The sequence below is a fragment of the Carassius auratus genome, chromosome 14, assembly GCF_003368295.1.
Source record: "Carassius auratus strain Wakin chromosome 14, ASM336829v1, whole genome shotgun sequence".
Classification (NCBI taxonomy): Eukaryota; Metazoa; Chordata; class Actinopteri; order Cypriniformes; family Cyprinidae; genus Carassius; species Carassius auratus.
The window spans coordinates 33,452,736-33,465,228 of record NC_039256.1 but is presented as its reverse complement, the minus strand read 5'-3'; the positions used below and the strand labels follow the sequence as shown (position 1 = coordinate 33,465,228).

Sequence of the window (12,493 nt, the reverse complement as noted above, 5' to 3'; positions counted from 1 at the left end):
GATGTGTTTTTTGTGAACTGGAACAATGGTGATTTTCATGGCAGAAATCACCATTTCACCATCACCATACAATCTTCTAGTAAGAGCTAGAAAATCAGTGAATCAGGGTTTGTACCTCGCTGGCTGCTGTAGTTTGGTGGTTTTTGTGGCTGTGAGTGAATGTGTGTGTGTGTGTGTGTGTGTGTGTGATGAACGCACCAGCGGGTTGGAGGGTTGGTTTCTGCTCTTGGCCAGGCGTTTCTTCTTCTTGTGCAGTGGACGGGACTCCAGAATCATCTCCTCAAGCTCAAATGTGGGGTCACCGTTCAGACGGCGCTTCTGTGACAGACAGAGAGATCCAGCAGCTCGTGACTCGTGATGTTTCTCAGTGAGGGAAGCCAGGCTAAAGACCACTTACGTTTGGAACGAATCCAGGTGGGACGGATTTCTGCAGCACGGCATCCCAATCCACATCTGCCAGATACGGAGACGCCTGGACCTCAGACAGACTCGACGGGCGACTTGAGGGGTCTCTGGTTAGGAGCTGCACTCAATAAATGCATTTATATATTGATTTATTCTTTCCTCAAGAAAGGTTGTGGGAAAAGTAAATTGCCAGGAAGAAACAATCTTGAAATGTTAATGGCATGCAAGATTTCAGGATGAAGTAAGCTTATAAACTTTATTTGATTAATTCCCCATAATCATTCAATCTGCATAGAGGCACATGTGTTCTTTATGTAAAAAAATGGAACATGTCAAAGCTACAATCCATTAAAGATGAGGAATAATAAAAAAGCACTAATGATTCTACTGATTCCCTCTGATATTTCTCTATTCTCTTGTGTTATTTATGTACCCAGAGCTCCAGAATGCACAACAGTGTTCTTGTGTTTTCATGAACATGAGTGAACATTTCAGCACTCAAGTTCTGATGCAGAAACTCACACTGCGGATCAGATGCTTCATTCCTGGGCTCCAGATGCAAGAGAAGTGCAGCTGCTGACTGTGGATGATGCAGAGGACCTCAGCCGCTGCTGTACAGGAGCGGATCTCAAATGGACGCTGAAATACCAGACAAATGCCAGAGAGACGCCAGACAGACGCCAGACAGATGCCAGAGAGACACCAGAGAGACGCCAGACAGACGCCAGACAGATGCCAGAGAGACACCAGAGAGACGCCAGACAGAAACCAGACCAACACCAGAGAGACACCAGACAGACGCCAGACAGACACCAGAAAGATGCCAGAGAGATGCCAGACAGAAACCAGACAGACATCAGACATCAGAGAGACGCCAGAGAGACGCCAGAGAGACACCAGAAAGATACCAGAAAGATGCCAGACAGAAACCAGAGTTGCTGTAATAATAATAATAATAATAATAATAATAATAATAATAGTAATGGTGCAATTTGCTCTGGATTATGTGTTTGTAGCTCTGGTTTGAGTTGATAAGCACACCGATCCGTGCAGGAGCTCATATGCAGTGATGCCGAGAGCCCACCAGTCCACAGCGAACAAATATCCCACACCTCCGTCCACGAACGAGACAAACACCTCTGGTGCTGTTTCACACACACACACTTAACTCAATCATAATGAATTGATGGTTAGATTGGGATCCTCACACATCAGCTGATTCTGTTGGATTCGTCAAACTGCTGCTTTTTTTTTACTGAATTTTTATTTACACAAATTGTGTATGTATTTATATTCAGAATTGCATTTTACAGTAATGTTCCATATGAATTAACTAACAATAAGCAATAAATTTATTACCATATTTATTAATCTTTGTTGATGTTAATCAAAATACATTTGTTCACGTCCATGTGAGTTCACATTAGCTCAGGTTCATGAAATGAATAAACTCTAAATAATAGAAAGTTTTGAAAGAAATATTTACTTCATTGGGTTATTTTGATGGATCAGTTCACTCGCTAAAAACCTGCATGAGTTTCTTTCTTCTGTTTAACACAAAAGGAGATATTTTGAAGAATGTCACTGGTAGCCATTAAAGCATAGCCATATATACTCTGGTGACCAGAAACTGTTTGGTTAGCATTTTTTTCTAGCCTTCTATTTTTGTGAAGAAACTCAATATGAAGGACAATATGAGGATCGGTAAATGATTTGTAATCTTTTGGTGAATTATCTCTCTGAAATATTACTAGTTTTGCTATTAATCATTTAATCAGTGTGATGCAGCATATCAGGTTGTTGACAAGTGTTTCTGATCTCATTCGGTCAAACTCACCCATGTAGGGTTTGGTTCCTGCCATTGAGGAGACTGTTTCTGAGCCCTGCAGAATCGTGGCCACATTGAAGTCTGTGATGTGGACATGACCTAAAACACACACACACACAGAGACAACTGCTCTTCAAAAAAAAAAAAAAGATGTGTGGCTCATTATCTGAGCTACTGTGGTCCCTCATCATTATTTTCTCAGCATTTACTAGTGTAGACAGATGAACTCACCATGTTCATCCAAGAGAATGTTGTCTGGCTTTATATCACTGGAGACAGAACACACACACACACACACACACACACACAGTAGTGATGTTTCCTGATCAATCATGTTATTTTGACTTATCTGACTTACATTTTTGACACAATATTAACTGTCTTGCTCAATTTCACAATGAAAATGGTTCCAATCAAAGCCACGGCAGAACTGTTTTGTCTCAGAGCAACAAGCGTTTAGTTACTGAAGGAATCCATGTTTTTGAAGTCAATGATTCAGTAACACATTCATAAAGACAGCAGTCACTTGCCTCATTTCTGAATGAATCAGCCATTTGAACGAATCTGTTGAATCAATGACTCATTCAAACAAACACCTACTGGTTTGGTTTCGTTTTCATTCATTGCATTTTTTCCCAACATTTTTTATTTGTTTGTTTAAAAAATATTAAAAACATGAATCTTATACAATTCTTCATGCATTCTACATTTTGCAGTGTAAATGCATTTATGGCACCTGAGCTTCTCTAAACAGTCTCTAAATACATCTAAGCCACTTCAGATGTGGCTTCTTTTTAATACTGAGTTCATTTGAATGGTAACAGATCTACAGTTTCTTATTATTCTCAATGAAATAATTGAAACAATGTAAGACTTTGATGTGAAAAAATGACATTTAATAAGGTCAGTGGAAAAAAGACAAAGATATCTGTTCTGTTACACACAGCAACTCCTTTTCAGTTAATAGTTATTTCTCTTTTCTAGTCACGGAGCACTTTATTTTGACAGTTAAGACTTTAACTTTGTTCAGATTGGGGGTATTGTAATGTTTAATAAGTTTTTTTATGATGTCATTTTTTTTTATCATTTTATATTTTATATAACCCTTTTTTTAAATTGCATTTAAAAAAGTATAGATTTTGTTTGTATATGATGTCAATTATAGTTTTCAGAAAGAAAGTGGAATCAGCAGGTCAGACTTCAGAATCGGCGAAGAAGATGCATCTCTAATGTGTGTGAGTGTTTCTCACCGGTGGATGATGTGCGAGCGCTGCAGATAGTCGAGCGCTAACACAAGCTCACAGATGTACAGCTTGACTGTTTGCTCGTTAAAGCCAACCTTCTTCTGCAGATGGAAGCGTAAATCACCTCCCAACAGCAGATCCACCACCATGAACAGATCCTCCTCGTCCTGAAATGAAAACCTGCAGACAGGAGCGAGTCCGGCTCAACCCTGCTGATGTTTGATTTCTTATTTCTTTAACGCTTTATACAGTAAAGATTGTTTCAAGTCAGCTTTAAACTAGTGCTAGTGCTGTATATTGAATCTGTTTGTGACTTTATCACACAGATTATTGTTTTTTCACTGGAAATTATATAGTAATTCAAACTTTTTAAATTGCAAAAAGCATAATTGTGATGATAACCCATTTAATTTTTTAACACATATGCACCATACAAGCTAACATTTAACTAGTTGGTATAGTTGAAACGTTTCTACAGTAACAATTCCAAAGCGTTTGAGAGTGTTGTGTGAAACGCTCTTCTCAGTGTGATCAGGTGAAGGTGGTGGAGAGGACAGGTGTGTGGCTCACCACAGGTTGATGAGGAACGGATGTTGGAGTTGTTGCATGACCTGCAGCTCTCGGAGGACGTTTCTGACTTCATCTCTTTCAATGCATTTCTGTTTGTTCATGTATTTCATGGCATACATCTTCCTGGAGTCTCTCTTCTGCACAATACACACCTGCAGACCATCGTTAGTTTGATTAATCATAGCTTCCAGAGACGGGCTTCTGTCAGTCATTCATCACTGAACTCATCTAACATGCGTGACACACAAACACTGGAGGCTTCTATTTGTTGGCAGAAATGAATTCAAACATGCAGAAATGAGAGAGACTGACATTAGCTTCTTTTTCTTCCACTAAAAATATCTCAAAATAATACACCAGCCTTCAGCTTTCCAGACACAGAAAGAGAAAAGAGCGCTAATGCATTACAGCCTCCAGCAGAAACAACTCCATCAGAAAGAGACAGAGCTCAGTTCACTCATTCATCCCTCACTTCACACACACACACACACACACTCACGCTCACACACACACACACACACACACACACTCACGCTCTCACACACACACACACACACTCACGCTCTCACACACACACACACACTCACGCTCTCACACACACACACACACACACACACACTCTTTCCTGATATGTCCTGATATGATACAAAAACATGCCCACACACACACACACACACACACACACACACACTTGTGAGAATCTTACTTTTCCAAAGCTTCCCTTCCCAATGGCTCTGAGAATCTGAAAGTGGTCAAAGGAAACTAAAATAGAAAAAAGACACACACACATTTCTGTGACCAACTGATGTTTGTTCAGCAAATATACTTCATGGTTCATTGTTTAAGAATGATCAATGCATTATCTTTAGCATTGACCAGGGCTAGTTACCAGTTAACCAATCATGATGATTCTGATCATTCTCATCTCTTCTTACACACATCTAAACCCTCAGAGTCCGAGGAAAGCCGGGAATGCTGGGAATGCAGGAGATGACAGGGTTTGATCTGAACTCATCTAGAGCAGAACTTCATTCTCTCAGAGACAAACAGCATAAACATCAAACAGAGACACTTTCTGACACTTCACAAACTGACACGTTCTTCCTCACCCTCCTCATCCTCACACAGCAGCGGTGCTCCGTGCGACTGATTCCCGCCCATCATCAGCATCAGAAGACCTTCATCACAGCCGTGCATCCTTCATCCTTCATCATCAAGATGAAATACTGACCCGTCTTCACCGACACACCCTCAGTCCACCAGAGAGAGGGGGGGGGGGAGGGGGAGAGAGGGGGAGAGAGGGGGAGGGGGAGGGAGAGGAGGGGGGGGGGGAGAGGGGGAGGGGGAGCGAGAGAGGGGGGGGAGAGAGGGGGAGGGGGAGAGAGGGGGAGAGAGGGGGAGGGGGAGTGAGAGGAATGGAGAGAGGGGGGGGAGCGAGAGAGGGGGGGGGGCGAGAGAGAGACTTGTATTCATTTTTGTATTCTTTTAATACATACATGTACAAACCCGATTCCAATAAAGTTGGGACACTGTACAAATTGTGAATAAAAACAGAACGCAATGATGTGGAAGTTTCAAATTTCAATATTTTATTCAGAATGCAACATAGAAGACATATCAAATGTTTAAACTGAGAAAATGTATAATTTTAAGGGAAAAATAAGTTGATTTTAATTTTCATGGAATCAACACATCCCAACAAAGTTGGGACAAGGCCATGTTTACCACTGTGTGCATCCGCTCTTCTTTTTATAGCAGTCTGCAAACGTCTGGGGACTGAGGAGACAAGTGTCTCAAGTTTAGGAATAGGAATGTTGTCCCATTCTTGTCTAATACAGGCTTCTAGTTGCTCAACTGTCTTTGGTCTTCTTTGTCACATCTTCCTCTTTATGATGCACCAAATGTTTTCTATGGGTGAAAGATCTGGACTGCAGGCTGGCTATTTCAGTGCCCGGATCCTTCTTCTACACAGTCATGATGTTGTAATTGATACAGTATGTGGTCTGGCATTGTCATGATGGAAAATGCAAGGTCTTCCCTGAAAGAGACGACGTCTGGATGGGAGCATATGTTGTTCTAGAACTAGATATATCTTTCAGCATTGATGGTGTTCATCTTTCCAGATGTGTAAGCTGCCCATGCCACACACACTCATGCAACCCCACACCATCAGAGATGCAGCTTCTGAACTGAGCGCTGATAACAACTTGGGTTGTCCTTGTCCTCTTTAGTCCGGATGACATGGCGTCCCAATTTTCCAAAAAGAACTTTGATTTTTTGTATTTTGATTCGTCTGACCACAGAACAGTTTTCCACTCTGCCACAGTCCATTTTAAATGAGCCTTGGTCCAGAGAAAACACCTGCGCTTCTGGATCATATTTATATATGGCTTCTTTCTTGACCTATAGAGTTCTAGCAGGTAACAGTGAATGTCACGGTGGATTGTGTTCACTGACAGTGTTTTCTGGAAGTATTCCTGAGCACATGTTGTGATCTCCATTACAGTAGCATTCCTGTATGTGATGCAGTGCGTCTAAGAGCTGAAGATCACGGGAATCCAGTATGGTTTTACAGCCTTGACCCGTACACACAGAGATAGTTCCAGATTCTCTGAATCTTTGGATGATATTATGCACTGTAGATGATGATAACTTCAAATTCTTTGCAGTTTTTCTCGGAGAAACTTCTTTCTGATATTGCTCCATTATTGTTCGTCACAGCATTGGGGGAATTGGTGATCCTCTGTCCATCTTGACTTCTGATAGACACTGTCACTCTGAGAGGATCTTTTTAGACCCAATCATGTTCACAATTGACCTAATAAGTTGCTAATTGGTCCTCCAGCTGTTCCTTATATGTACATTTAACTTTTCCGGCCTCTTATTGTTACCTGTCCCAACTTTTTTGGAATGTGTGCTCTCATGAAATCCAGAATGAGCCAATATTTGGCATGACATTTCAAAATGTCTCACTTTCAACATTATATATGTTATCTATATTCTATTGTGAATAAATAACTGGTAACTGGTTTTAATGGAAACTGTAATGGTGACTGTGGGTTGTACTGGTATATTTGTACAAACGGCTTGCATGCATGACCCTTTTAAGACGTGTTGCCCCTTTAAGATGTGTTGCCCTTTTAAGTCTTATCGCCATTTTACCATTGCGCAGCAGTTGAAGAGAAGAGACATTTAGCCGATCCAATACAAGCATAATATGTGTGCGTGCATCCTAAAAGTGAGTTGTTCTTGGTAAATTATGTTTAGTATTGAGATTAAGTTATAATCTTGCAGGCATTTGCAGATATGATAATTATTTTCGATAGATTGTGCGTGCATAACCAGCGTTTGTTTACAAGCACGTTATGTATATCTGCCGTGATATTTTACAATTGCTTTATCTCTACTGTTCTCATGTTCTACATTGAGATAGATTGTCTTTAGTTAATCTGTCTGCTGTAAATTGCAAGTATAAGTGTGTTAATGAGGATTATGTGGTAAAATTACCTATTCAGATGCTAATATGCCAATCCATTGAGCTGTAGCATTTCACTTATATTCAGTAATATTGCTAGTAATGTTAATTTGTTGGGTTTAAAATCTGTATTATTCACCTTTTTGTATTTGTTATTTTTATACAGACCACACCTGTTATATGCTAAATGGGTAAGTAAAGTCCTCAAAGAAAGAACTGTTGTTGACTGAGTTCCTGGGCTCTGACCGGCCTACCAGTGCAAGTGATCCCTTCCACAGTCTTTTGATAACTCGCATTCCAAATCCTACAAAATGGTCCTTCGAGCCGGATGATCACTTCTCTGGATTAAGATGTCAGCCAGTTCTGAAACGGTAAACCCCTCGGTTCGCACAAAGCGCCATCCAGCCTATTTACAAGATTATGAGGTGGACTTGCAGAGCTTCCATAAAACAGTGTTACCAGTTAGTACGAGGGAACAACCAGTGGAGTCATCTGATGACGATTACTCTTCGCCACAGGTTGGAGCATCTGCTGCAAAGCCTAAGAGAGCACATGGTTTACCCACCTTTTCTTCCCCGTCGAGGCTGACGGTCAGGGATAAGCATTGTGACCATCCACGTCTTCTGCAGCAGCATATTTCCAGTCCTGCCTACCAGTCATCACCACAATATCCAAACCGACAGCTACAGTCTGAATACGGTGCAGAGTTCGTTCCCCTTGGTGATGAAGGTGATGGATACCAGAGTGACAGATCAGATGCTAGTTCCCTAAAGTTACAAAGGATCTCAGAGGAGAATTTAAAGCTTCGTGAAACACAGCAGGCCATCCAAGCTGATCTTAAACGAATTGAGACCGCCAAAGATGAGCTGATCCAGCTTTTAGACAGAGCCTGTAGTCTCCAGAAGCCTTTATCTATGTCCAACACCCGTTCTGATTATCCATCAGTTAAATTCCACGATGAAGCATATGCAGATGATGAAGACTGGCCAGAGCCTCCTCCACCCATTTCATACGATGAGCCAGAAAATATAAATCAGTGCGGCAGGCAAAGGATTAAGAGCACTACAAGAGCCACACCAACAATCACTCCTAGACTCACTTCTGTTGAAAAGACTAGGGATTTCGGCTATCCAAGTTCATATGATAACCAGTTTAGGTATGGCCAGTATCCTGCCCGACAGATAGGTCCTCCAAATGCACATGAACAACCAGGAAGTCTTTATCCTGAACAACACAGGACAGTTTCCTATAATGTGTCACCTCCCATGGCATCTGTGGATCTGACAGAGAAATATTACAAAGGTCCCTCGCCCACCATTCCTTACTTCTGCACCAAAGACCCAAGTGAGTTTGCTCGATTAAAAATAGCCTTGGAAAATCTTCTGCCACCTGATAGTACTGAGATGTTCAAATATCAAGTACTGGTTGACCACTTGAAATTAGACGATGCTTGTCTAATAGCAGATTCCTTCTTGCACTCCCCTACACCTTATCGAGACACCATGTTGGCCCTGAATGAGCGGTTCGGTCAGCCTCACCAAGTAGCATTAAGACGGATTGCCACTATTCTTGATTCACCTGATATAAGCCGCAATGACCCTTCAGCCTTTGAGAAGTTCTCTCTTCAAGTGCAGTCTCTAGTTGGGCTGCTTAAGACTTTAGGCCAGACAGGGAGCGTTGAGTTGTATTGTGGGTCGCATGTTGCACGCCTTCTCAATAAGTTGCCACCTGAAAGACGGGCTGATTTCCGCCGCCACATGTTACATCGGCCTGGGGTGACATACTCATTGGTAGATCTGGCAGAATGGCTGAAATATGAGTCTTGGTGCCAAAGCTATGATGATCAAACTGCCAAGGGAGAAAGCAGAGCCAAACGAGAGTTCCAAGTAGCTCCACGAGCACGCCAAACCACTGCCACAGTACTGACTGGGTCTGGAAATAGTGTTGATGTGAGAGCCACTGCAAATTCTCCTGCCAAGGTTGATGAGAAAGCTAAAGGTAGGCCCATGGTATATTGCTCTTACTGTCAGAACTCTGAACATGCTTTCAGTCAGTGCCCTCAAATTCCGACCCTCACCAAAGATCAACTCTCAGAGTGGATACGATCCAATAGGAGATGCTGGCGTTGTGGTCTTGCCCATCAGGCTGCCCATTGTGGTCTAAAGAAACCATGTCCACTTTGTCAAAGGAAGCATCTACGAATCCTCCATGAAGTAAATGAGAGGCCTGTCACAGTGTCATCCAAAACCGAGGCTTGCCTAGTTAGTTCAGCGACACAGACACTTTACCTGAACAAACCAGTCAGCAGTAATAAAGTTTTGCTCAAGATTGTCAGAGTACTCCTACATCATGGCAGTTGCACATTAGACACATTTGCAATCCTTGATGACGGTTCTGAGCGTACCATGCTTCTGCCAGATGCAGTACGAAAGCTTGGCTTGAGAGGTACTGAAGAAAGCTTAGCTCTGAGAACAATCCGTCATGATGTGCAAACCCTTGAAGGGGCTTCAGTCTCATTCCACATTTCTCCATACTACAATCCAAAGAAGCGATATCTGATATCCAGAGCCTTTACTGCACCACAGCTTGATCTCATTGACCACTCGTACCCAATAGCTAAGCTGCAAAGGCAGTACAAACACTTGGCTGGACTACCATTGCAGAGCTTTGAAAAGGCCAAACCTCTCATCCTTGTTGGCGCAGATCAAACTCACATGATCACACCAATTGAGCCAGTAAGACTTGGTCCACCTGGTGGCCCCGCTGCAATAAGAACCAAACTAGGCTGGACACTGCAGGGCCCTACCAGTCTGTTAGAGCAGCGACTCAAACCAAAGGAGTGTCTCCACATATCCCTTCCTCTTAGCACCACAGAATTGTGCAAGAATGTTAATAGGCTGTGGCAAGTGGATGTTTTGCCCTTTCGGAATGAAACGGAGTGCACAAGGTCAAAGCAGGACCAAAGGGCCATCGAACTGCTGGAAGCCAAAACAATTCGCATAAAGGTGGATGGAATACGCCGGTATGCAACACCCTTGTTACGTAAAGGTGACATGCCCCATCTTCACGCCACTATGGAAGCAGTCATGCCACGCCTACGAAGTACTGAGAGGAAACTTGCCAGAGACCCGCAACAAGCTGATGCCTATTCCTCCGAAATCCAGAAATTGGTTCAGTCAGGAGCAATCAGAATGCTCAGTCCAGAAGAAAGAGAAGGAGGTGGTGAGTGCTGGTTTATTCCACATCACATGGTGCACCATAATGGCAAGAATCGTGTGGTGTTTGATTGCTCATTTCAGTTTAATGGTCTCAGCTTAAATGATTCACTCCTCGCTGGCCCCATCTTGGGTTCATCTCTCCTTGGGGTCTTACTCAGATTCCGTGAGCATACAGTTGCCATCAGTGCGGATATCCGGGGCATGTTCCACCAGGTCCGCCTTCTTCCTGAAGATAGATCACTTCTTCGGTTTATCTGGCGTGACTCCAGGGAAAAGGGCACCCCTGATGTCTTTGAATGGCAGGTTCTGCCATTTGGGACAACGTGCAGCCCCTGCTGTGCAACCTTTGCCTTACAGCAGCATGTAAGAGACCATAGCCAACCGGGTGATGATGTAAGGTTCTCCATAGAACGATGCTTTTATGTTGACAATTGCTTGCAGAGCTTGCCATCACCAGAGGAGGCTAAGCAATTGGTTGATAAGCTGAGAGGTCTGTTAGCTGAAGGAGGCTTTGAATTGAGGCAATGGGCCAGCAATATTCCAGCTGTCATTAACCATCTTCCACCTGAAGCAAGATCGGATGGGTTTGAACTCTGGCTAGCCCATGAAAAGACTGATGTCCAAGAGTCCACATTGGGCCTTAGCTGGAATTGCCCAGCAGATGTTCTGACTTACCGTCACCGGCCCATCGATCATGGGGCTCCAACCATGAGGATTATTTACAAAGTTTTAGCCAGTCAGTATGACCCCTTAGGATATATCCTCCCGTATACTACAAGGGCTAAGGTACTGGTCCAACAACTTTGGAACAAGCAGCACAGCTGGGATGATACTCAACTTCCCCAAGCCTTGGTTCAGAGCTGGAATGAATGGGAAAATCAGCTGCAGTTTCTTCACAAAATCAGTTTCCCAAGATCATATGTACCAGCTTCAGTAGATCAAACAAGATCTATTATAGACCTTCACGTGTTCAGTGATGCTTCAGAGAGCGCATATGGAGCAGTCGCCTACCTGCGCACTGAAGATCAGCAGGGTAAGATCCATCTGTCATTCGTATTGGCACGTTCTAGAGTAGCACCTAAAAGAGTCCTGTCAATACCCCGCTTGGAGCTCTGTGCTGCGGTAATTGGTGCACAGCTAAAAACCCAGTTGCAGAAGGAATTAACATTGCCACTTCGCCACACAGTTCTCTGGACAGACTCTACTACAGTGCTGTCTTGGATTCAGTCAGAGTCTTGCCATTTCAAGGTTTTCGTCGGTACCAGAGTGGCTGAAATCCATGAGCTTACCAACATCACCGCTTGGCGATATGTGGATTCAGCTCAAAATCCAGCGGATGACCTTACAAGAGGAAAGACTCTAAAAGACCTTGCTAAGCCAAACAGATGGAGCCATGGGCCCCCATTCCTGCTCCTTTCCTCAGAGAACTGGCCAGCAAACCCTACAGAGTGCCCCGAGATTGACAAGTCTGAGTTCAAGAAATCCGCATTCTGTGGAGTTGTAGCTGTAAACGGACAATTTGGCAGTGAGTACAAGACCTGGACAGAGCTGGTGAAGGCCATTGCACAGGAGCTACATGGGGCGGCTGGAGAGTCAGGAGAACCTACAGCAAACACTTACCAAACAGCAGAGACAGTCATACTCCAGAAGGTGCAAAGTGAGAGTTTTCCTGAAGAATTGCAACGGTTGAGATCAGGCAAACCTCTTCAACACAATAGCCGCTTACTTACCTTAACTCCAGAATATGACACAT

General features: G+C 43.1%; 1 protein-coding gene across 2 annotated transcripts; it reads right to left on the bottom strand.

Annotated features, from left to right (window-relative positions):
- Positions 1-98: 98 nt before the first annotated feature.
- Positions 99-5,158, bottom strand: LOC113114419 (serine/threonine-protein kinase 32B-like). 2 transcript variants are annotated; one of them, XM_026281356.1, is made up of 9 exons: positions 4,754-4,909; positions 4,048-4,199; positions 3,484-3,657; positions 2,465-2,502; positions 2,243-2,332; positions 1,447-1,550; positions 928-1,044; positions 398-523; positions 99-318 (listed from the first exon to the last, which is right to left on the bottom strand). In XM_026281356.1, exons 1-9 carry the CDS (start codon positions 4,883-4,885, stop codon positions 103-105), a joined length of 1,149 nt encoding a protein of 382 aa, XP_026137141.1. In that variant the 5' UTR covers positions 4,886-4,909; the 3' UTR covers positions 99-102. The 2 variants fall into 2 exon arrangements, with proteins under 2 accessions (XP_026137141.1, XP_026137140.1); XM_026281355.1 differs by lacking the exons at positions 99-318; positions 398-523; positions 928-1,044; positions 1,447-1,550 and adding an exon at positions 4,937-5,158 and having other exon boundaries at positions 2,129-2,332; positions 4,754-4,809.
- Between the last annotated feature and the right edge of the window lie 7,335 nt (positions 5,159-12,493).

Coding starts and splice junctions, on each gene's coding strand:
- LOC113114419 (XM_026281356.1), bottom strand. CDS start 4,885: ATGAACCATGAAGTATATTTGCTGAACAAACATCAGTTGGTCACAGAA. Junction 1,045..1,446: donor ATGAGCTCCTGCACGGATCG/GTGTGCTTATCA, acceptor CTGGTATTTCAG/CGTCCATTTGAGATCCGCTC. Junction 319..397: donor CACCTGGATTCGTTCCAAAC/GTAAGTGGTCTT, acceptor TGTCTGTCACAG/AAGCGCCGTCTGAACGGTGA.